Source organism: Lepidochelys kempii, chromosome 11 (assembly GCF_965140285.1).
Source record: "Lepidochelys kempii isolate rLepKem1 chromosome 11, rLepKem1.hap1, whole genome shotgun sequence".
Classification (NCBI taxonomy): domain Eukaryota; kingdom Metazoa; phylum Chordata; order Testudines; family Cheloniidae; genus Lepidochelys; species Lepidochelys kempii.
Genome location: NC_136390.1, coordinates 12094127 through 12120879, shown reverse-complemented (window position 1 = coordinate 12120879; position 26753 = coordinate 12094127). Strand labels below are relative to the sequence as shown.

Sequence of the window (26753 nt, the reverse complement as noted above, 5' to 3'; positions counted from 1 at the left end):
ATATATTGTGAAAGTGAGCTTTCCAATAAATCTGTTGGGAACAGAATAGCAAATAACTGATATAGGTCTCTGGCGGGAAGCAAAATCTAAATTAATCTTTGATCTCTATGGTGTTCAGAAAGAGGCATTCTGGGTTCTAGATGGAGTAATAAGAAATGCTATAGAAAAGGCCCATATTGTCTATGCATTTAATTCCTAGAATAATAGTTCATCACTAAAGCAGTAACTCCAACCTGTCCACTGTCATATGGTTAAGAGCGTCAACTAGTTTCAAATATATACTTTTTTTAATTGGATCAGGGATTGGCATCACAACTTCCCCATTCCTCAGCACCACAAAAATCAAATCAGCATGTCTGTAATGAGGGATTTCTAATGCAGCTCTTATCCGGTCCATTTCCTAGTGTCAGGTGATGGTGCAGAACAGGGACTACTGACATATCCAGTCTCTGAAACAGCATTCCGAAACATAATGGAAAATGCCACATCAAAAGTACTTGCTTCCCAGCAAAGAGAAGTCCAGTTAGGGCATGCAAATTGTAGGGCCCATTATCCTACCTCTCAGAATAGGTCTACAATAAAAATACATAGTTCTTTCCATTTTCATGGCGTTTTACAAACTGCAGTAGAAAGAGAGATCCTTAGACATGAGGCCCGGTATAAGGCCTAAGACCCAAACTAAAGTCAGGTCCTGACGATATAAAGCAAAGTTAGCAAGAGTCAGGCTATAAACAAAAGTCAGGCCCTGTTACAAAGCAAATGCCTGCTTGCAGGTTCACTATCTGATACATGAACTTGGCAAGAACAGGGCTGGCATTGCAAAAACACAGGCACCCCTAGGCACTAAGTATTAACGTAAACACATTCCAGAATAATTGCGCCAGAACACTCCAGATCAAGGTTACAGTGTAAACACACTCCCCAGATGATACAGGGACAGACTGACACCTTCTATGGATAAGGTCACGATGGCAGGGTTATGAATAGAGATGTTTTGATTGAATCAGCATGTACAAGATAAAGGGTGGTAACTAACCAGGTCAGAGGGGCAATATGTAACTTGTTTGTATCAGTGCATGAAAGAGGGGTCACAGAGGGGATGTCTTTGTCCTGCCAGTGTTGTTATTCCTATTTTATACATGGAGAAAATGAGGTGCGCTGAGGTTACGTGACTTGATCAAGTTACAAAGTGAGTCAGTTTTGAAGCCAGAATTAGAATGCAGCAGGATCTTAGTCCTCCTCCCCATGGCCATTTTATGTCCATGTTGATCAGATACATTACATAGGTCTACGAGCACATGTGACCTACAAATGTGACCGAAGTTAAATTGGGAGGTTCCACCCAGTTACTATTTCAGATATATCCACATCAGAAAGGAGTAAGACACCATCAGAACTGACAGTAAATGGAATTCTTGCTGGTGGTGTGAGCAGAGGCTCCAAGGACTAAACAGGCCATTGGCATGGACCTACTATTTCAGCACTTGGTCAGGATTGAAACAAGGAAGCATAACAATGGGGGTGGGGATTTGCATTGCTACTATCCGTGTTTTGTCCACTAACAGAAGACTTCACTCTCCATGCCTGTCAAGTGCTGAATCTTAAAGCACTGAGATGAAGAAGATGTATTAAGTTCAACCTAGCCTAGTATGTTTTTAGTGCTTACCAACAAGGAATACTAATCAAATCATCCTCCAATGAATCTTCCAGCTAATCCAGAGCCCAATCCATTCACAAGCATTACATTCACACACGAATAAAAGGGAATTTCCTGATTTGATGGCATGGAATTAATTTGAATCTATATTTTATACTTATATAATTTAAAGAGTATTTCAGCATATACAATGCACAGTATTCTATCAGCTATTGTTGATGATGTGCAACTGGATGCCTTTTGCATGTGTCATCCAAATTTCACATCTACAGTATGAGACAATTATAGTATGCCCATCTGACTATTGTATGGAAAATACATATTGCTTTAAGTAGGATGCGAAAGCTGCATACAGAGCATCATATTATCTTGTCAATAAACAACATTGACCTGAGAGCTGCTCAAACTCATTTGCTGAGGATACTTCCAGACAACAAAAGCCACTGCCTTGATTTGTAAAGCTTTAACTCCTGAGGGGATACTTGAGTTTACAACAGGAAGCCCCAAAGCACTGCAGAATGAAGTGCTACATTCTACCACAATAATAGAAATTTTAATTATCAGCCTTGCTACAATATCTACTGCACATCTGACTATGAGAAGTTGTACTGTTTGTCTTGGATATGGGAATTATGGGCCGAATTCAGCCCTGGTTTAAAGTCCACTGAATCCAATGGAATTTCTCTGGGGGTAATTTGGCCAAATGTATTTTAAAATGCTGTGAAGGATCCTACGCATCTGCTTGTGCCACATTAACGTTAGTGTTGGTTTCCTATTCAAGATCAACATGAATGGACAATGAATATGCATGAAAAGGTCAAAGGGTTGCAGATTTGGTATTGATTTATATTACTTACATGGACACATTCTTTGACTGCTTTCAGAGTTAACATTGGTTTAAAAGAAGGGGAAGGAAGACAGGTTAAATTTCACCAAGGGCAGGGTTTTTCAAACAGATAATTTGTTCATATTAGATTTCAAAACATAGTATTTTTTTGATCTTCAATGACAGCATCAACTGCAGAAACATCTGGCAAGCCTGATGCTCACATAATAAATTAAAAAAAAATCCAAAACTTAATTCATCCTTCTATTAAAAGACCAAGTGCCAAAATCATCATATAAAAGTTTGAGACTGTCAGCTTCCTCTTCATACTACCAGGGAGTGGATAATAGAGAAGAACTTCCACTTCACATGAACACATCACTTCACTTGTGTGTAGGAAAGAAATAAAGTATCCTGAATTTGGTTAGGAGTGGCCAACTACTACTGCCAGAATGACGGAGTATCATACTGTTCTCTGTGCCCAGCGGGAGATAACCTTACAGACCCAACACAGATGAGTGAGCTGCTAACTCAGCAATTTTAATCAGACAGAATGGTGAAGCTGAGGTATCCTTTGCACCCACTCTGCAAAACAACTTTATACTGGCTCTCTTTTTCGAAAGAAAGGTTTTTTTAAAACCTAGGTATTAGGATGAGTGCAACTCCATCTTGGAAGGGAAGCTTCTTTGTCTGACCTGCTGAAGCTTTGGTTTTCTGGTTAAGTATCACACCAGAATCTAAGATATTACAAGATTTTCCTCAAGATTATACATGAGATAAAGCCCTATGTGCTCATGCAGGGAAACCAACCTGTTCTTACTTACAGTTTAAAAACATACTGTAGCAAATATTTGAGAGCCAGCCTCTACTAGATGGGCAAGGAACAGTTTAAAGTTACATTTTCCTCACACTTTTTTTTTTTTAAAGAAAATTCTAATGTTATTTTGGTCATTAACATTTTATGTTGGGGGTTTAGGTTATTTTGTCTGTTTCTTAAAAAAAAAAAAGTAGCTATCTCACCACACCATGCAGCTACGTTTGCTCTTGATGAGTATAAAGTTATAGAAACTACCAGGAGCTCCACATGCATGCAAGGAAAATGTTACACATTGAATTCACTAAGAGCAGCATGTGGAAAATGGGAAGAAACCATAAGTAGGATATGCAAAATTGTCCTAATGCATCCGGACACCAATTTCCAATGGGAATTGGCATCCAAATCCCTAGGTACTCTTGAAAATCCCATCCCATATTTTATATTATATAAGAATTGTGCTACATTAGTGTGATATTGATTGCTATTATATTGTAATATAATCTGATTACAATACAGTGAAGGAAAAATACTCTCTCCAGAGCCCAGCCTGAGTGGTCAGGCTGTGTGCTGGGGTAGAAGGAACCTAAAGTTTATACTAACTTCAATGACTCCTGCCTTGTCTTATGCCGAGGATCTCTACTTTGATGGAGCCTCTGCACCATCCACAGATACTGTACTCTGGCACCCAATAAAAGCCTGATTCAATGCCTGTTGAGGTTAACGGGCATTTTTCCATTGACTTCAATAGGTTTGGGATTAGGCACTACATTTTGCCATCCCTTGCACAGTGGATCCACCCCAATGCAAACCACAGAGAACCACCCTGGTTCCACTTCCCCTAGGGTCATCCATACCCAGGCAGAAGGAGACCAAATTTACTCCAAATGATGATAGTTTGGAATAACAATGATAACATTGCTTACAGTGGATGAAAAACCATCAACATGAAAAACCATCAGCATTGGTCCGTTGTCAAAATTTACAAGACAATTTTACTGCTGCTATAAAATTCTCAGAGTAAGATCGCTTCTACACTTTAGCTAGAATAACATTACTTACTGATTATTCTGTAAATTCTACTGACGGCCACTGACATGGCTTCAAAAGGGAACTGCACATTTAAACTGCCAGTTGCCAGTGTGCCATTCCCACAAAGGTTAATGCCTGCTAATTTTAGCTCATTTAAAATGCTGTTCACGCTGGCTTCGGGCAATTATCTTGCCTGCTTTACTGAAACCTCCATATTGCTGATATCTGGATCTTTATAAATATTATGGAGCCACAAATTTGAATGTTAAAAAAAAATCCACAAGGCACACAAGCAACCTCTTTAAATCAATACTTTTAGGGAGAAAGCGTATAGAGGACTGTGCTGAAAATTATGCCGCAGAGACTTTCACACCACTTGTTCAAGATCCACTGAGGAAGGGGAAAATGGAAATTCTGTATAATTCTTATAATTTGTACTGGTGCCTACTTCTTAGCTAAATTGTATTGACATTGGACCCCCTTGCTGCTGAAACTGGCCAATAACAGCAGGAAATATACAGTTTTTGTTTTCTATGACACTAACATCTGATTTATTGTTTTCTTCCCTCCCCCCCACACACACATCACTTCCTTCTTCCAAGCAGCAACTGTCAGTACAATTGACCGGCAGAAGCATTTAGCACAAAGGAGCAAATGCTGATCCAATCAAAGGATCAGGTACTTGAACTGAGGTTAAAAAAAAAAAAAAGCAAGGCCATGCAGCCCTAAGTCAGACAATTCATGGGGCATGATCATATTTGGCTCCCTTCCCGAGACCTCCCAGATGCTTCAAGCTATAACTGATCCTTTCCTCTTCCAGTCCTGACCATGACTTACTGTCAGTGTCTGTCTCATTCAGTCATAGCAGCTGCATTAAATGGTCTTACAAGTGCATCTGAAAGCCTCGATGCATCCTACAAACAAAGAGAAGACAATACCAGCTACAGGTAAGGTATGTGAAAAACTCTTGTCAATATGTGCTTCGCATGCAGAAAATTAAAACAAAAACTCCTACACATTTTGCTACTTTCAGCAACTTTTCAATTCACTCATCTCTATGGTTGAAAAGAAAGTTCACATTGTCATTTTGTTGATTCCTTCATACTTTTAGAAATCCAGGGTGACTGTTCAACTCTAGGTCACCAGTTAGACAAGATCAGTAGTGGCTACTAGTTGTTACCCCCCACAGCACCCCTCTGAAAGATGTTATGTAAAACTAAGTGAACTTAATTGGTGATCTCAGTCCCCCATCACTATTTATTACTATCAGTTATTTGTATGATGGTTTTGTCTAGAGACGCAATCTTGCAAGGCACTGTGGAAACATAGGGTAAGAGAATTTCTGTTCTGAAGAGCATATGAGCTAAACAGAAACGACAGATGAAAGGCAGGAGACAGGAAGTAATTTTAACCCCATTTTACAGATGGGGAACTGAGGCACAACGATATTAAAGGACATGCCCACAATCACAAAGGAGCCAGAAGTTGTAGAGCCAGAAGTGAACCCAGATTTCTTGAATGCCAGTTCAGTGCCTTAACCACAAGACCATTCTCCCTTGGCACAATTGACACTAACTGGCATCTTTTGTTAGGCTCAAGATAGAATCCAAGGAATAGAAAGACATGGAAACAGAATTACCCTCTCACTCCTAAAAGTGTATGTCACTCCTAGAAGTGTATGTTTATACTGATATTACAGCAGTCACAGAAGCATCAAGGGGCTGAACATAGTATGAAAACACATTTTTTAAGAGTGACTTCTGCTCTCCTCTTTCTGGGGCTGATAACTTTTCTTCGTTTCTCTGTTCTTGGAGGTAGTAAAGAAGCTTGTGCTGACAGTGCCCAGGCTGTACCTGCCCCATGGATGAATGGATGCTATCACCTTCCAGGCTCTCAGTCTATCATTCATCAATACTACATTCACATAAATGGCCAGGTTCACGGAGGGAGGAAACTGGAGTAGCCCTATTTACTTCAATGGAGCTGCACCAATGGAGCATCTGGACTAAAAAAAATGTAAAAAGAAAGTAAGAATTGGAGGATGGTGTAGAAAAAAAATCAGGCAATTCACTTTTCTGCTTTGCATAGAACCCAAGAAAGCAACAGATTATTGAACAGTCGGAGGCTAGCCATATTTAAAAACACCACAAAACTGTTCATTGCCAAGTGCACGCATAGCTCAGTGCACTCTCTAACTTTGGGAAAGTGGCTGTAAAGCAAAATACTATACACGAGGATATATTAGATGAGAGTCTCTAGAGTGGAATCCAATCATGGTATATGCATCAGATCTCAGTTACTACCTTAAAGAGGTTTATTCCAGACCCTATATTAACAATATAATGGATTTGTATATTTTCACTTACATGGGTGCAATTTGCAAATTGCTCCCCTGCAAATCAGGGCAAAACTGAGCCCTGACATATATTGCCCCTTCACTATATGGTTCCATCTATCAGTACAATGTTTGTTTCCCCAAATATTTTAAGGTACTTCTGTCACTATCCCTCTCTTTTCATCTGTACATTTTACTATTTAAGTATTATAGAAGGGAGAATCAGGTTCCTGCTATGAGGAGAGCCAGGTTTTTAGCAGTGCCTTCTATGAAGGATTTAAAAAAAAATTAAAATTATTGAAATAAAAAATGATTGAACCTTTTCCCTGAGGGGATAGAGAGAGAAGCCCCATGATACTAAAGCAGAGGTGGGCAAACTACGGCCCGTGGGCCACATCCGGCCCGTGGGACCGTCCTGCCCACCCCTGAGCTCCCGGCCAGGGAGGCTAGCCCCCAGCCCCTCCCCCGCTATACCCCCTCCTCTGCAGCTGTACGGGCCATGCGACTTACGCCCGCCTACCTCCCAGGCTTTCCAATAAGCCAGTCCTGCCACTCCGAGCATCATGGGAAGGGGGTGGGTTGGATAAGGGGCAGGAGGTTCTGGGGGGCAGTTGGATGGGGTGGAGGTTCGGGGGGAGGCGGTGGTCAGGAGACGGGGAGGTTGGATAGAGGGTGGGGTCCCAGGGGGCGGTCGGGGGTCCCGGGGGGGGTTGGATAAGGGGTGGGGTCCCAGGGGGGCAGTTAGGGACGGGGGGTCTCGGGAGAGGGCGGTCAGGGGACAAAGGGGGGTTGGATGGGTCAGGGGTCCCGGGGGGGCCTGTCAGGGAACAAGGGGGATTGGATAGGGGGTGGGCTCCCAGAGAGGTGGTTAGGGGCGGGGGTCCCGGGAGGGGGCAGTCAGGGAACAAGGAGCGGGGGGGTTGGATGGGTCGGAGGTTCTGAGGGGGGCAGTAAGTGGGTGGGTGACAGGCTGTTTGAGGAGGCACAGCCTTCCCTACCTAGCCCTCCATACCGTTTCGCAACCCCGATGTGGCCCTCGGACCAAACAGTTTGCCCACCTCTGTGCTAAAGGGAAGTGGCATATTTGTGGCTCTAAGGGGAAAGCATATGCAGTGGCTGAGCAGAGCAGGACCATGCACTGTATTTAATGGGGACATATTTGAGTTTCCTCTTTTGTTTGTTGGGAAGATCTGTTTATGAAATGGAACTCTGGCTGGCTGCCACTCTGTCTCCTAGCAAGTAAGAGAGCCGTAAGCTCTGGAGCTACGGCCTGAACACACACACGCAGTAACGACATGAACACTACAGGGTAGAACTGAGACTAGAAAAGGGCAAAACAATAAAACCAAAAGACATCAGGACCAGGTCATAGTGCCCACTTTTCTGCTCTGAAAAGTGACTACATTAAAAGGTCACCTTCTTATTCAGGAGAATTTTTCCCTGGATGTATATAGTCACATCCACTGACATTAGTGAATAAAACAAGATTCAATTCCTTTTCAGCCCTGGGAAGAGAGGCCCAGTGAACTGAATTCTCTTCTGGCTTGTGAATCCTTATTGTTAACTGAGTTCCACTTGCAGGGCCAGCAGTGCAACATCACAGTCTTCAAATTATACATCCATTTACAACTGAGCCACCAGTTGGAAGATAAGGGGTTCCCTACGTGTCCCCAACTTTAGCCTCCAGAATCTTTATTGCTGGAGATGTTGCACAAGTGAGAAAGAACCCAATATAACTTTAAAATGCATGTCTGGCAGAAAAACATCTGACTTATAAAATGCGGAAAACAGCTATGGAAATCACTGAGACACAATAAACGTGGGACTCCATGACAACATTTTTGACCAAGCTGCTTTTTGAGACTACCACACTTAAGATGTGGATTCGCACAGGTGCAGGGCTCTGTGTACATAGATCTGATTACAGGTTCAGGGTCGAAATTTGACTAGATGTTGACTTTTGTCCAGGGTGTTGAAAAGCATGTAGGAAACATGGAGTCATATATGGACAGTTTGAAGAAGTAGGGCAATAGACCCAAAAAAATCTCAATTCTCTAATGACAAACAAGAACAAACTAATGTGTAATAAAATGGAAATGCTTGGAAATCAGATAGGTGAAACTAACAGCAGAACTCCAGGTCTTCTAAAATGTTGTAAACAATAATTTTTGAACATAAATAGAAACCTTTTACACCGGCTGAATGGGTAAAATATTTTCTTAGTACTCATAGAAAGCTGATTTAAATGACAGATCAATTCTTGAAATAACCAAGTTTTTTTCGGATTCCTTGATCACATGTTATGGACATTTACAAAAATGTACTCTGAGGATTAACAGATTATTAAATAAGACAGGCCAGTTTTCTTGCCTTTGTCTGATCTTAATGTTATTTCAGCCTTATTTGCCTCTTTTTTATTCCACACAACACATCCATCAAATGGATGTGGGAAATTCCTGCTAGAGCAAATACAATGCATTTTCTAACCACTTAGGAAAGAGTGCTGCACACAGCCTCCAAGTTATCATGCCATTTATCAGTCCTTAGAAGGAAAAGGCTAGCTGAAGTGTGCAATTCACAGTACATTACACATGAAGCACTGTATTATACTATTTGTGTTATTCATTACAAAATACAACTGAAAACACTTGCACTGTAATCCAACTGGAAGCTGAAGCAGAACTCTTAGAGTAGCAGCCATGTTAGTCTGTATCCGCAAAAAGAAAAGGAGGACTTGTGGCACCCAAATTTGTTAGTCTCTAAGGTGCCACAAGTCCTCCTTTTCTTGAAGCAGAACTGACCCTTCAGCAACAAACAGATTTAGGACCAAATCCTACAAAGCCTTCTGCACCCTCAAATCTCATTGAAGTCACTGGGAGAAGAGGACATTCAGGACTTTGCAGAAGGCATTCAGCACCGTATAGGATCAGGCAGCTAAATTGTTCAAGGTAACAACAATAGTCAAAATTGGAAGTGGTCTTGAATTGATGTGAAATGTCCTGCATCACCATTAGGTTTGGACTAACTCTCAAAGGCTTCTGTGCCCTGAAAATGACTGAAAACCCTGATGAAGCTCTTTATAAATTACTGTATTTTTAAAACATATCAGCTTTTAGTGTTGATGAAAATTGCCAAATTCCCAGTCTTGGAGACCTTCTGTATGCTCTCTATGTACAGTATCAACTGAGGCAACACAAGCTTCCCCTGTACAATCCCACCAACATGCCACAATCCTGCTCTGAAAAGGTCATCTTCATAGCTGGAAGGAGATGAGGGATCATCTTCTGAAGGGCTCACATCTAGTAAGGGGGTAAGTGGAAAGCTCGATCTCCATGGCCGTTTGAGTCAATGGCCTCTAATTGAAACTGCCAGCAAAGTGCCACTTAACACAAAATGATGTGGTCAGTGTCCTAGTACATGAACCCTAGGAACTGAAATGAGCCCAACAACTAATTTCACAGAGACCACCAAATGGACATTAGATGGTAGTAAATCACAATAACTGTGCCAATCTAGGCTGGGTCTGAAGGGGCTACCAGGAAGAATAAAAGACTCTTTAAACCATTACCAGTCCCCTCAATTATCCACCCCCCAATGAGCCTTCTGCATATGAAATATATATACAAGTTAAAAAAATCAAACTACATTTAAAGAAAATACCAAAGCTCCAGTAGCTTCATTAGTTTCACTTCATTTATAAATGTGCTCTTTTTATGCAAGTGTACTGCAGAATAATTACCTGACATATGGCACCAGATATTTAGTTACTAAAATTAGTACTAAAGGCCCAGTGTTATTTTTAAAATGTGAGTATTTTTGTAGCCTCCAAAAACAACTCTAAAGCTTTTTTTGTATAAGGATCAGGTAACAGAAAATAGAATTGCAGCATTTAATCCCGATCAACAAAATGAGTTTCACACTAGTCCTGGCCAGAAAACCTAATATACACATTATCATAGGTCAATGGCTGCTGAACTTGTTCTGCCACTTGTGCAGGGAAAGCCCCTGGCGGGCCAGGCCAGTTTGTTTACCTGCTGCGTCCGCAGGTTCGGCCCGGGCCACTTCCAGCAGCTCCCATTGGCGTGGAGAAGCGAAACACGGCCACTGGGAGCCACGATTGGCCAAACCTGCGGACGCAGCAGGTAAACAAACCGGCCCAGCCCACAGGGGCTTTCCCTGCACAAGCGGCAGAACAAGTTTGGGAACCACAGCCACAGGTCATCAATGAACAGCTTGAAATTAATCCAGAGTTGTGAAACATATTGCTACATTTTGCCAGGCCATGTATTATATTTTTAATTATTAAAAAAAAATTCCCAAACCTTGAAATAAATTTTAAAAGGCAGTTAAATAGTTGCCTTTCTGAGACATTTTACAGACACTAGAATCAATGCATCTCCAACAAGCGCTTCAAACATATAGACCTGTCCTTTGAAAACATTGCTCTGCTGCTAGGAGTCCTGGATGTCCCCCAGAATGGGGAAATTTGATAAGGTTTTTAAAGAGGGACAAATAAAAATGGACTTCTTTAAAATACTGGTCTCCAAGGTGTTTTAGGATTCCCCTTTTCCAGAGACCAAAGAAGTTTGCAGATTTTGGCTCCAAGACAGGTTAATGTGTTCAGCAGGAAGACCAACTATAGCTGAGAAAGAATATTTCCTTCGTCATATCAGGCCAAGATACAGAGATCTGCGAGCAGTCAGAAAGCTCAAGCTAATAATATGCTGTCTCCTTTTTGATCCTCCTACAGCCTGTACAAAACTTAATTCTTGATTCTAAAGGGCCTGCAATAGTAAAGATTGGCCTGCTGATTATTTCATTTATATACATGTAAATCAAGACTACCACCACTGAAATCAATTGAGCTCCACCAAAGTAAAATCTGTGTAAGTGAGATCAGAATAATGCTCCATATAAGGAGTATAGGAAAATAGCATAGCTGAACTTCTCTGATCCTAAATCCCTTGTCATCAGAGATAAGGTCATGCTTCTCAAGTTTAAGACATTGTGACCAAATCCTCAGCTTGTGTAAATTAGAGTAGCTCCATTGAGTTCATGGAAGCTACTCTGATTTCCAGCAGCTGAGATCTGGCCCCACATATCAAGAAAACACAAGTAGAAAAGGCTAGCACTAATGGGAGCAGATTAACAGTGAGCAGATACTCACGGTGAATAAAGGTAAAACCTTACTCTATGAATAGCCCTACTGATTTCCATGGAACTACTTGAGAAATAAGGTGCTACTCAATATGAGTAAGAAAGTCAGAGTCTGGCATCACATTTCTAACACATTGTTACTTCTCCTTCCCTGCCCCTCCCCCAACTTGTACTGACACTACAGGATCAGGCCTTAGGTCAGGGGTGGCCAACCTGTGGCCCCGGAGCCCCATGCGGCTCTTCAGAAGTTAACATGCGGCTCCTTGTCTAGGCACCGACTCCGGGGCTGGAGCTACAGGCGCCAACTTTCCAGTGTGCCGGGGGGTGCTCACTGCTCAATCCCTGGCTCTGCCACAGACCGTGCCCCCACTCCACCCCTTCCCGCCCTCTCCCCTGAGCCTACAGTGCCCTTGCTCTTCCTCCCCGAGCCTCCTGCATGCCATGAAACACCTGATCAGGAGGTGCAGAGAGGGAGCGGGAGGCGCAGATCAGCAGGGCTGCCCGTGGGTGGGAGGCGCTGGGAGCAGGGTGGGGGAGTTGATGGTGGGCTACTGATATATTACTGTGGCTCTGGCAATGTACATTGGTAAATTCTGGCTCCTTATCAGGCTCAGGTTGACCACCTCTGCCTTAGGTGAACACATCATCTCCTAGGATTGTGCCTTTTATTCCCATATGTAAACTAAGATGCTAATCTCTAATTGGAATTTTATAATTTTTGGACATAAACTATGATCCCAGTTCTGCAGCCTTTACTCCCATGAAATAGTCTTTACTCATACCAGCAGCTCCATTGACTTCAAGTACTTCAATGATTTAGGGGGTCAGGACCAGGCCTTAGCTGTTTAATAGTATTTTCTATTCAGCTGCATCTCCAAGAGATACTACTGTCAGTTAAACATCTAATGAGTTTTCATTCTATTAAAACAAATGGAATAACAGAAACCTGAATCAGAAACTTGGAATGCTATCTTAGGGCAGAGACTTCCTTCACCCTAACTCATTATATGTCATCACCGATCTTATCCCTGCACACAGATCATGGTAACATATCATCACAGCCCTCTCCGTTCAGATATGAAACCAGGGTTAAGTGACAGATAGCATCCACATTGATGCTAATCTCTCTCTCAAGAGCTGTAGGAAATGGGAATAAAGACAGGATTGCTAGATTGATGTCAGTATGATTAATTATAGTCCCTTTTGCTGAGGAAGATTTTCTAGTTCTTCCACCAAGGCTGACACGCCCTCACCTCCTCAGCAATAGCAATATCAGAATTCCTTCTCCTGACAGGCTATCCAGAATCCATACTGATGTAATTTGGTAGGTCATTGACACATTGGTTAATTATAGCAGGGTTAAATTAAATACTCTATGAATGACTATGGACTGGGAGCTGATGATATGGAATCAAACTGTTATTTTGATACAATCATCAAAAAATAAATACCTTTGAGTGGTTCCTGGCTATCCCTAGTGAAAATCATTGGTAATAAAAGATTAGGAAAGAAGTAGACTGCAATACAATTTAAAACTAGAATAGATTGTGCAGTCCTGTCCATCTAGGTGCTTTTAGTCTCCATCACCGCAGTACGTAAGCACCTGCCCAAGTATTTAAAAACAATGTTCTCTCCCATTCCCCCCCTTCACAATCTGTAGGAAAAATAACTTAGGAAGCAGGGTGGAATATGTGTATGTCTATGTATTTGTCATTGGGGGAAAGACAAAAGGAAGGGATGAGATTTGCATTTAGCTTTGAATGTGATGAAGCGCGTGGTTATTCCTAATCTTGCAGGAGTGAGTTTCATAATTTAGGTCCAGCTCCTATAAAACTTCTTTGTTCTCCTCTCAGAAGCCTTCTCCTGTTGGTTACCAGTTTCATGGTGAGAGAGGTCACATTGCACATGCAGAGGCTCTCTCTTCTATAACTAACTATGGCCAACCCCAGGGAGGGCTTTGAAGTTCAGGACAGAGACCGTGAATTGGACTCTATTCAATAGGGAGCCAGCACAGAGAAGAGCTGGGCTAAGTAGCGTGTTCACAATGATTCATGTTGCTAAGCAGCCCGACTGCTATATTTTGTGCTAGCTGAAGCTTTTTCAGCTGCTTCATTCCTAGTTAACAAGCTAGGCAATACCAAACCTCAAAGAGTGCATATAGCTGACACAACAAAGAGAGAGGCAACCTAAACAAGCATCCAGATACTGCTCTATTGATTTACTTGTATAAGAGGGCAAACCCAGGGCACATATCTTGGGTGCTTCTGCTACAACTACAAGGGAAAAGCTACAGATAAAGACTAAGCATGCTAAAAGGCCATTTTAACTGAGCAATTGTTGGCAACATTGATCTCGAGGAAAGGAGGCAATGCCATATCTTCATAGCTATGACTCATGCAAAAATGATAACATCTAAGAGCAGTTTTATTACAACAATATCTGGAGGGCAATTGCAAAGCAATCTGACATTTATTTGCACTGGTTGCAATCTGACATTTATTTGCACTACTGCCCTCTCAACCCCTAGCATATCCATAATCTTCCATACAATATGATCACAAATTGAGCCAGCTGGAGAGACATCAAGCAGTGTGTAAATAAAAGGCTTGACAAGTAAAAAACAACAACGAAAGCAGCCCTGCCAGATGCCATATGAAATTTTGTCACCAGGCAGGAAATTAAAATCACATGCTGCAGTTTATGTGGCACACAGAGGCACGTCTGCCCCTGTAACTATCTGCACCTGACTGGTCATCTCAGAAAGATCCCCAAACACTTATGTGCTTGGAATGTGTTCTCTTAACTTTGGGCACTGATTGGAATAATGTGTAAATCTTTGTGCGTTATTCAAATATCCTTATCTCTTGATGGTCATGGAAATGACACCTCTTCCCTCCTAGCATTATTTTGCAGTGTTTATATTACTGCAAACTGTATACGGTGAGCAAGAACCTGGCTTTGGGAAAGGTGGCATGCCTGGCTGGCACAGAGTGACTATGATGGCTCTAGGCCAACCCCCTCAACCCTCCTCTGACCATGGGTTTGTCAAGGCTTTCCAGGGGGAGGTGAGTGGCAAGAGCATCCTGCCCTTCAGTAATCCCTGGCTGATGTAAAGGCTCATATGAGACTATTACCAGCTGGCATACTTTAGAAGAGGCCTGATGAATAGGGTGAAGAGAGCAGTAAGTTTTCCACCCCTTCTGAGGGATGTGGGCATGGCTTTAGCACTTGTAAGGAGTAAGTCCTATAAATGGGTGGTACCATCTCTTTAAGATTGCTAAGGGAAGCAATTACCTGTTCCAAAATGTTCTTCTGTAGACAATCTGTGGGACAAGTGACACAGTCACTGAAATGCACTAGGGGTGGCAATTTGGGGTCTGAGAAAAACCCAGAATGCTAACTGTTTTATAGCCCAAGCCAGAGCGCCAAGTGCAAGATGGGCTGGAACATGACTCTCCCCTCAGTGTTGATGGATTACTGATAAATGTAGTTCCCTGACAGTCAGTGGTAGCTTGGAGTTGGGACAAATCATGGTGGGAGAGAAGTAGCTTCTTTCACCCAGATGAGCCCTAGAAGGAGGGCCAGATAACCCACACAGGACTTTTTACTTTGGAAAAAGGATAGTGAAGCAGAGCATCTATGCTAGGAGAAGCCAGGGTTTGAGAAAGGATTGGGAATCAGGCCCTTTGGGGAGGGACTGTATTCATTTCCGAATGACAGGGGGAGGCAAGAGTGTTATCTCTCCTAGTAGATGTGCTTCCACCTTCAGAGGTACCTGTATCTTTGGGGATGGGAGAAGTTTGGACTCTTATTTTAATCAGCATCCTGAGAAAGTAAACTAAACCCTCCTCCAGATATGCAGATCTGGGTTTGTAACCTGCCAAGACACCAAAACAAGACTAGATTCAGTGCAGGGTTTATGCCTGCCTACCCTGGAAACTTCACCGAGGAACAAGGCTGCAGAAACACTAAATGGCTGCAAACTCTCCTATTCTGGTGGAGTGAATATAAGGAGTTAGCACACCCTGAAAAATTGGGGGAGATGGCCAAAGAGAGGGCATAGTCAATATTTGAGAATTGACAGCAGGTTCAGTACCTTCCCTCAGCAGATCCTGTTGGTGGAAATTAGGCAAAGCTTGGGAGTGCAAACTGCCCAGCAGAAACCTCAAGGATGTACTGACACAGAAATATTGCCTACCCTGAACTGAGTGAATCCCTTCCTTCCTGCATAGGGAATTATACCTTCCTGCACCAGCTTTCCTGAAGCTGGCAATGAAGGTATTAAAAAGTGATGCCAGACAATGGCTCCCTCAAGCCTGCTAAAGAGAACTCCAGACACAAACCTCCAAGCAGCTGAATCAAAGCACTTTCCCCCCTTTTAATTCCTCTAGAACAACCTAAAGAAATGACAGAAACAGGAACTGTTGTCATCAGTTCAGTGCAAGCAAGATGCTTTACTAGTATCATCTCTAATCTCTCATGCTCCTGCATCACATCTCACTGGATGAAAGCAATTAGAACACACATGTTTCCCCGTTCCAAGTACTAAAAGGTTAATACTTGGAAATCAGCAACTGCCAAGAACAAATTCCCCCACCCACTCATCCACCCCCAGCTTTGAAGTGTTTTCTTTTGAGCTTTACCTTGGCACACTGGCCAAATAAGTCACAAGTTTCCGAAGGTCTTCCTGCCTTATTCTATCGTGATTGCTGCGTGCTGGAAAGGTCAGGATGGGACCACCTCGTTTATCACGGCCACCTGCAGAAAATAAAGGATTGTTAGAAAATCAGGCAGGAAGCACATGTCAAAAAAAGTATGTGCACTGAATTGATAAACTTAAATTACTGTATGTTCAAGACCCCTTATTCATTTGTAGATTTCAGGCTCACTTAATTGAGTAAGACATTCTCACATTTGCTGGAGCACCAAGGAAAGGAAAAATGCAAGAAAACTTCTTACTGATGTTTCTTTTTACCTTAACTTAATCCCATCAAAGCTTCTAATATAACAGTTAATACAACCAGCGACTGCTAACAAAATCCTATCATCAGCGAGAGTTAAATGTGACAAAACCCGAAGAGCTGAAATCTTTTTCAGTGTTACCCAATCTGCATTGCTTCTTTGGTCCCTAAGTAAAATTTATGTAGTAGGACATTTTAATGTATCTAGCAATTGCTTACAAATTCAAAGTTTAATTAAAATCTGGTGTCTGGCTCCTAGGGCTTCTCATTTGTAGGATGCATTTAACAATTGGCATGAGAATTTTGAGGTATTTTATGTAGTTTCATTGCCCCTTGAAAAAAAATCCAGGAGAACTGCCAATGTCTAATACCAAATGTCTCACAGAAATTCTTAAAATACATTGTCATTAAAATAAAAAGAAAAGGAGTACTTGTGGCACCTTAGAGACTAACCAATTTATTTGAGTATGAGCTTTCGTGAGCTACAGCTCACTTCATCGGATGCATACCGTGGAAACTGCAGCAGACTTTATATACACACAGAGAATATGAAACAATACCTTCTCCCACTCCACTGTCCTGCTGGTAATAGCTTATCTAAAGTGATCATCAAGTTGGGCCATTTCCAGCACAAATCCAGGTTTTCTCACCCTCCACCCCCCACACAAATTCACTCTCCTGCTGGAGGATTCTCTGCTCCTTGAGGTCTTCAAACTACAATTTGAGGACTTCAATAGCACAGATATAGGTGTGAGGTCTTTTTTAGGAGTAGTGGGTGAAGTTCTGTGGCCTGCATTGTGCAGGAGGTCAGACTAGATGATCATAATGGTCCCTTCTGACCTAAATATCTATGAATCTATGAATCTATGTATAGACGTAGGGCCTTTAAGGTGGCTCTAGCATCCTTAATTTCATGGAGCTTGCTGCCCACCTGGTCCAAGAATAGAGAAAAACCCTTAAACAGCAAGTCCTGAATTCTATTCTGGACTTAATGGGGAAGATCAGAAGACTGCAACCAGGATGATCTACACATGGCAACTGCAGAAGCCATAGTTCTAGAGGCCAAGTCTGCAGCATCCAGCCCTGCCTACAGTGACGTTCTCATGCCTACAGTGAAGTTCTCTGCCCTCATAGACCAGGGAGGAAAACTCCTGCCTAGCATTTTGTAGAAGCAGCTCTCTGAACTTTTCCATGGAGCCTCACAAATTAAAATCATGTCACCCCAACAAAGCCCATTGGTTAGCGATATGCAACTGCAAATGCCCTGTCAAATAAATCTTTCTGACAAATAAGTCTAGCTTTTTAGCATCTTGTGATTTGGGGGTGGCAGCCTGGTGCCTCTCTTGCTCTCTCATTAGCTGCTGTGATGACAAATGAGCCCAGAGGTGAGAGGGAGTATAAAGGTACTCAAAACCTTGGAAGGATACATAGTACTTTCTTTCTTCCCCTTTAGAGGTGGGAGGCAAAAAGAGGATGGAATCTGCCATGAAGCCTTTATAGGCTCTAGTATTGCATCATTAACTAGCAAAGGTAGCCTGGAGGAACCCTGTAACGGGGTTGCACTCACCTCTTGCAAGCGCTCTCTAGCTGAGTGCATGTGTGTGTGCCTTTACTCTCTCTCTCTTTGTGGTGGGTCTTCACTGACTCAGCCCAAGTCATACACAGTCTGTCTGTGAGATAAAAGACAAGCAAATCCCTTTCGGGGTACAAGTCCAACAGGGGCTTCTCTCAGTGCCCTCTGTAATGTCTCTGTTTGTCCCTGCTCTGGACTAGAGCAGTGCCCCAGGGCACCTTCCTTGGAGGCAATGTCTTCATTCTCTCAGGATCTTTCTGGCCCCAGCTCCTCAGCTGGGCCACAACAGTTCAGTCACCCTTCTGGGGTGCCTCAAAGTCCAGGCCACTTTCCCAGTGACTGCTGGGGCGGGGACCCAGGCCCACCCTCTACTCCAGGTCCCACCCCAGGGACCCTATAGATAGCAGTTGTCCACAATGTCCCTTTAAATAAACTGCATTGCTGCTATAATTCCCTGGACCACTTCCCCATGGCTCCCGCACATTCTTCTCTCTTACCTCGGGGCCTTGTCCTGGTGGAGTCCCAGCAGCCAGGCCAGAGCACTAGCCATTCTACACCAGCTCTAGCAAAGAAATGATCTCAGTCTAGCCCTGCAGCTCTTATACTAGCCTGCTGGGCCCTGATTAGCTGCTTTCCACACAGCTGCTCTAGGCAGCGTGGAGGACCTCTCTACTTCCCTTTTCTGGGGCATGGTGTGGCAGGCCACAAGGCCTCCAGCACGGGGCCTCAGGGCCTAGTCCACCCTGTCACAGATGCACAGATAATAAAATGTCTATCAGGTGATGTGAGGACTCCCTGACCACCTCCATCTGTATGCCCAGCCACTCTCTTTAACAACTCCTGATAAACTTTAAAATTAATGGGGGGGGGGGTGGTGAAGTTGTCCTGGACAAAGTGGCCTGATCTGTAGAGGATAAAGAGGATGCCAAGATTGAAGGGGGTATAATTCCTGCTACTGGCTGTTGCTCTGGTTCTGGAACATCTTCCTGATATTTGGTACAAGACCCAGTACTGGTCTCTGGGCACAGAGCCACTTGGTACACAAACTCTACCCTTCTAGACCAGGGCACTAAATATAACAGTGTGGGGAAGATCTGGAAGCTGGAGGAAATCCTCAAGGGTTCCAAAACGACCACTGGTACAGGGCAGGGCCCCACTGTACTGGCCACATTAACACGGCAGGTCCCATTTAAGGTCACAGTGGTAGGTCAGAAGAGAGGATCTTTGAGGAAACTGGCAGGTCCTGCTTTGGGGTTATGAGATGTAAGATCCCACCTCAGAGTCCAACAATAAAGATTCCCCTTCCTCTGACCATGGTGGGGCTGATCCAGTTCCTCTTATCAGACTTACAGGATGGAGAACTTCCTTTGGCTTGGGCCTCTATGGAAGTTTTGTATTTCTTCTTTGGTACAGGTGAAGGAGAATGGTGCCAGGATTCCACTAAAACTAGAGGCATGCTTCTCACTGATGCTGCAGCACTCAAAACCAATTCAAACCATGACGGCCCCACCGGTGGCCGGAGCACTGCCTCCATTAGCAGAAATTTCAGCCTAGCCTCCCTACCCTTCTTCATCCCAGGCCTGACCTCCCTGCAAATCTGGCACTGGTCCTTTATGTGTGCTTCCCCCAAAGCCCAGGAGCCGGAGCATACCTTGGGACTGTGAATAGAAAACTCCCCAAAATGGGGAAAACAACAAATCCGAAAAACTTTTTTTTAAACACAACAAAAACTTATCAACTATCCTAACCTGAAGACTAGACTAACTACACGCACGCACCATTTACAAAGGTGAGAGAGAATTATTCTGTTCTGGCATTGAACAGAGTTCCAACAACCATCGCAGGCAGCAAAAAGGAAATGAGCCGGGATAGAGGTGACTCTGCTCTTTATACCTGCATGCAGTGGCGCACAGCAGCAGGGGGAGCTCAAACTGCCCGGTGGGCATCACTGAGGGAAAACGTTTCCAACGGCCATGCACTGTGTACACTGACACCAAGTACGGAATGCACATGTGCAATCACTCAAAGAAGAATGTGTCTGGCTTTCCAAGGACATGTAAGGGGAGAAGAAAGCACAAAAAGCCTCCCTTCTCTTGAACCCCTGAGCAACAAAGGGACAACAAGTCTAGTTCCTAAGCAGTCTGGGCATGTAGAAGGGACTTTGCTGCAGCCGCTGAAAGGGTGTAGCAATGGGCATGCTTCCCAGGAACAAACAGGAAGCTCTAGGCGGAATTCTGCCTCCCCCGGGTATGAGGTGGCTGTGCACCATTCAGCACGACCATAGGGATGTGCCATAATTAATATTTCCCAGGCTGAATTGTAGTCATATAGGCCCAGTTCAGCTTTCATATAAAAAAATCAAAAACTCTAGATTTGAGCATATTCACTCTTCATTGAGATTATTTCACACACCATAACAACAACAAAACCATTACGTCATCACTGAAGTATCAGGCAGGAAGGAAAGCTGACCTCATGAAAGAAAGCCAACATAGTAATAGAAGGATCTTCAGCTATAGTAACAGAAATACAGGTCAAGTACATTTCTGGCCTATCTTTGAGTCAGTTTGAAAGTCCTCTTTTAATAGTTCATCTAATTGTCCTCCAGGGAACAGAGCAGATAATACTAGATCACACAATCTGAAGTCACAAGGACAGGTTGGAGAAAATGAGCCAATTCTCTTTGGAGAAGCAAAGATTCTGCGGTGACCTAGTTGAAGTTTTTTCAAATGATGGAAGGATACATGAAATGACTCTGAACCAATTATTTTCACTTCCACAGCATGCAAGAGCTAGGAGGCAGGTAGTAAACCTTGAGAAACCTGAGCCAAAAAGAACTGTTTAGGAAACAAATATTTCTTATGCATGGTAAGAAATACAGCACTCCAATTTGTGTAACAGGGTGAAATATTCATTGAAAATATAATGCACCACACAAATGTAACCATTTTCCTGTTTGCCAATTATCCACAAACAGGTTACGATTATTATGAATTTTTGTATTATTTACAATTATTTGACAAAGAGTTTGCATAACAAGTTTTATTCTAGAATTTCTTCCAAAACTAATCTCTATATATTCCTGTTCCATTTTAGAACTTGGGGAATCAATGGGAACTATTAGTAATAACAATTAGCTCTTCTATAGCACTTTATGTCCAGGGATCTCAGAGTGCTTCACAAAGGATGCTAAGTATCATTAGCCCCATTCTACTGGGGAAAGTGAGGCACAGGGAAGTTAAGTGGGTTGCTGAAGGTCACCCCTCATGCAATAGCCAGGACTAGAAACCGCATCCCCCAAGTTCCAGTTCAGTGCTCTGGGGTGAACTCATTACTGGTTCCATGCGTGGCTAAAAATCTTTCTTGGCCTCAATTAAAAATATTACAGACACTCTGCCCCTGCACAGAAATTATCCGTCTACAAGAACAATCTCATCCCATGTCAATTTTCACTTGAATGCTGTTTTCTGTGCACACTAGTTTTTCCTAGATCCATGTAGGATTTGTTTAAAGTAAAAAATGCAATGGTGAGTAGAGAGTCTTGATTGCTCTTGTTGCTTTGCCCCATCTCTTGCCTCCCACAGGGTCCACAGGCATGAGCTGCAGTAATCAAACATGTCATTAAGTTTGTTAACTACATTTATTAAATACTAAAACAAAAGGTTAATATTTTCAAATTATTTTCCAAGGTAAGTTTTTACAGGGTTTGTACTGATTTACAAAGGCAATCAGATGTTCCATGGTTATCAGTGCTTTGTAGAAAGGAAGGTGTGTGGGCACAAAACGAACTGACAACAAACATTTAACCATATACCAATCCTGTCCTCTGCATTCCTACTGCAAAATCCTTTGTTCATCAGTTAGTCATCACCTGCTTCAGCAACTGCAACCTCCTCTTCTCTGACCTTTCCCCATATCTCACCTGACCGCCTCCCAGGCTACACAAACGCTGCTCCTGAAATCAGCTTCCACTCCTGCAGCTGTGACCATGGCATTCCCCTAAGGTAATCTCTCCTCTGTGCTTCTGCATCAAATTCAAGCTCCTCGTGTAATGAAATGTTTACCTGCAATGCACAATTCACCCACTAGATGTCTCTATGCATTACATAGAGTCTTGGGCAGGGCAAGGGTCAAATTGGGGAACAATAGCTCTGTCCACTAACACGCTCAGATACTACAGTGTTGGGCAGATGTCACCTCATTTGAGATGGTCACCACCTCAATATGTAGAGATTATAGAATGGGGTGAATTTCAGCCAACAGAGTTTAGAGAACAAATTAAGGCACCTCTTCCTGGTAGAAACCTTCAGTGGATAGCGATAGTAGAACACATAAATGCTACCACTGGGGGTCTCCAATTAAGTCACAGGATACAGTGGAGCTTTCTAGTCCCTTACTGGATGTGTGAATTGCCTCAGGTCCCATGTGCTAGGAGTCTCTGGTTCCTGCTAGGAAGTGTGCCAGGTCTTTGGTTCCCTGCGCCAATGTAGACTCTTCTCAACTTGGCAGCTCTGGGGGTTGTGTTGATCCTGGTCTGTCATCTTCCCTTCCGGGGCTGTTTTTCTTCCTCACTAGCTGCTCCTCCCTGGTTGCAGACAGCAGGCAGACAGCAGGTACTCTTCCCTGCAGCAGAAGCCCCTTGGTGCCATTCCCAAGGACCTTCCACTGCTGGCTCCTCCTGCGATTGTTCACCCACCCACAGGAAAAGGCTTGTGGTGGCAGCCCCTCCTCTTGCTCCCCTTGCAGGCAGCTGCTGGCAAACCAACTTCCTGAGTTGAGGCTTTCATGTCCCAGAGCTTTTGAATTTTGCCATCAATGCCTCTGACTAGCGAAAGGTAACAACGAGGGCTGGAAAGAAGTGAGGTAAGATGGTGGACAACTCAGAGAGTATGATGTACAGGCATGCACCAGCCCAATTCAAGCATTGGCACATGGTGTGTCCCCTGGTAAGTAAGGGAGACAAAACAGGGACTCAAGTTGTGTGGAAGCTTCTTTGTTGTGACTATTGTTTGTATCTCTTTTCTTTAATAAACAGCCCCTCTATAAGATGGGCTGTGATTCCATCTATCATGCTTCACATTCAAAGACCTTGCACCATTCCACTCTACCTATATCAGTTCTTATTCACTCTCCCACTGACTATATTCTATTCAAAAGCTCTGCCTGCTTTCCCTTTTGTACTCCAGAATGTGGAATGGTAGACAAAAATGGCCCGTGTTGCTGTCCCACACACTCCTGACAAATGGGAGTTCAGTGAGACTACGTGCATGAATATGCACTTGTCAATGTGAATAAGGGTTCCACAGTGGCACTACGTGACTTTTCTTTGCCACTGAATTGCCTTGTGGCCTCAGGTAGGATTAAAACAAGGAGTCCTGGCCTCGATTCCCATGTCTACCTTAGTTCAAAGAATATATTGCCTCACCAGACTATCTTAAATCTCAAACATAAATCTCCATGACACATGCAGAGTTAGCACCATAAGCAACTTTCCAAAGAAAATGAAATGCTACTCAAAAGGGATTTTAGCTCCAGTTTTTAGTGACAGTTGAATGATAAGGAAGAACTGTGCTGAACCAGGAGACAGAATGAGCTCAGTTTAGTTCACAGACCTCTATATTATGAGGAACAATATGCTGAGGAGTCCTAACTGCAATCAACAAACTTTTTAGGGAAGCATAATTTAAATCCATGTATACCCAGAGTCTCAAAGAAAGTAATGTTCCTTTCCTTTCCCTGGCTCAGCTGAGTCTGAGAGCCTGAGTTCCAGCCTGAGCCCCAATGTCTACATTGCAATTTTTAGACCCACAGCCCAAGCCCAGCAAGCCCAAGTCAGCTGAACTGGAAACTGAGACTGCATGCCACATGTTTTGGGGTTTTTTTTTTTTTTTTTACATCACAGTATAGATGTACCCTCAGAAGTATGAGGCAGTGAAGAATGAGGCTCTATGTTCACACCTGGAGCTCCCAGTGTGACACTGTGACCAAAAAAGCTAATGTGATCAAGGGATGCATAAACAGAGGTCTCTCGAATAGGAATAGAGGGGTTATTTTATTTCTATATTTGGTACTCGTAGAACCGCTGCTGGAATACTGTGCCCACAATTCAAGAAAGATGATAAACTGGAGAGGGTTCGGGGAAGAGCCACAAGAATGATTAAAGGATTAGAAAACAAGCGTAATAGTGATAGACTCAAGGCACTCAATCTATTTAGCTTAACACAAAGCAGGCTAAGGGATGACTTGATTACTTGATTACTTGTGAGTACCTGCATGAGGAACACACATTTAATAATGGTCTCTTCAATCTAGCAGACAAAGGTATAACACAATCCAATGACTGGAAGTTGAAGCTAGTCAAATTCAGACTGCAAATATGGCTTATATTTTTAACAATGAGAGTAATTAACCATTGGAACAACTTACCAAGGGCCATGGTAAATTCTCCATCATTAGATCAAGATTGTATGTTTTTCTAAAATATATGCTATAGGAATTATTTTGGAGAAGTCCTATGGCCTGTGCTATACAGAAGGTCACACTACATGACCACAATGGTCCCTTCTGGCATTAGAGTCTATGAATCTATGGTACAGTACATCCGAAAGGCAGCTGCTGACAGAGCATTGTGTGTGACAGCTCCTCAACTTCAAATTCCACTCCCATTCCTCGCCTGAAACAGCCTGACTGAGTTGACTTTCCAGGCATGCTGCAAAACCCATCTGTATGAGTTGGCATTTGGGGTGGTGGTTGGGGATAGGGTTTCTTATGGGAATATGAGGGATGAGGAGATTTTGATTTGACTTGTAATGTGTTTTTGTTGACTGGTGACTGTGTTTGTATGTGGAGGAATTGTGGGGCAATATGCTCTGCCTTGGTAATCATTTTTGTAGTGTAATTGTAATTGGTGGCCAGGCCTGAGATAAGCAGTCTTTTACATGCACTTATTTAAATCTAACTAAATTTTAAAAACCACTGTCAGTTACCCCACTGCAGAAAAATCTCCCCCATATCATCCCAGGAAAGGTGAAGAAAGTCAGGCAGCCACAGTTGTACAGCAGCCAACTCCAAGTTGATCACCTGCCTTGGCTCAACCTGCCTCTCTGATTTGATATCAACACAAATAACCATCAGGGACCCTAGCTTCTGATGTTAATCAGTGAAGATTAACAGAGTATTCAATTGATTTTAATTTGACTGGCTGAATGGATTTTACACACCCATGGCATGTAAACGAGGCCCAATTACAGCCAAGTAGGGGATTTTGCAAATAAACAAAACACCCAATGAGTTGGACCCATGTTGGACTTATGTACTGGTTTCAGGTGCTTTCACTGTTCGCACATCTAAATGTTTACGGCTACACTTTTTACTTCCTTGCCTACCACACTACTGTATGGGAACCGACTGGCACTGAACTGGCAGGGCCTTGGCTGGAGCAACTCTACAAATGCTATGAAAATGAGTTTCCTTATAATTTACAAATTTCAGGATAAATATTTTTAAAAGATAGTCTCAAAGCTTTGCTTCCCATAGTCGGCAATCATGGCCATTTTTCATACCTCCCTGTATGAGGAAGATGTCTTATATGGCTGAAACCCATCAGTCTAGAGGTGTGGCACTAACCGCATGTTCAGTTTTGTGCCTTGGCACTTATTAGTCAGCCTTGGGAAAATGCCATATTTCTGCTTGCATGAATTTCATGCAGGGAACATCTTTTCAGAGGTCAAAAATCCCACTAAGAGACAGCAAAGGAAACAAATATCACCTGGAAAAATCAACAACCTGACTAAAACCTGCGGCTGCAATCTATAGGATGGTCTCAATTTAAAAACAAGTCACCTCCTTGGGTCCTCACACTCTGGGACCAGCCTCTCCCCAGCCCTGACAATATTAATAAGTAAGGCTTGGTTTAAATATGAATGAAAAGTTGCTTCAGTGATGTGTCTTAGTGCATTTCCATTAGGGTGGATGTCTGAAACCTGGAATCTACTAGAAGTGCTTCAGGAACAAGGAGTGGATATATGATGACACTGCCACCACTAGGCACTAGATCAAGCAATTGGAAAACCTGTCAAAGTGTCTCTGTGGCTGAGTGTGCAGAGCTTCCTGAAGGAACCCTCTTGGGAGAGAAACAACCCGCCCTTGATTCCTCCACCAGGACAAACACCATTGTCCTCATCAAGAAGCAGGGATGTTTACTGAGCTATAGAGAGCTTTCAGCACTGAGTATGTGTGTGGCTACTGTATCTGTAAGGTCTAGAAAAGTGTGTTACAGAAGTCAAAAGACTGGTCAGTTGGTAGCCACTTTGCAACAAGAGCAGGGTTGGAGGCACCAGATGTAGCTTGTATATAAGGATTCTCTTGCTATGCAAACAATTTGGGGGTTTTGCAGTTA

The 26753-nt window shown here is 43.0% G+C and overlaps 1 protein-coding gene across 2 annotated transcripts in view; it reads right to left on the bottom strand.

The window, feature by feature from the left end:
* The window catches only part of KALRN (kalirin RhoGEF kinase), a 637223-nt gene that overhangs the window by 364778 nt on the left and 245692 nt on the right, over window positions 1-26753 (bottom strand). For both annotated transcript variants that reach the window (XM_073305148.2, XM_073305146.2), the window contains exon 3: window positions 16465-16579. In XM_073305148.2, coding sequence (XP_073161249.1) covers window positions 16465-16579 — 115 coding nt within the window. The remainder of the gene's footprint in view (window positions 1-16464; window positions 16580-26753) is intronic.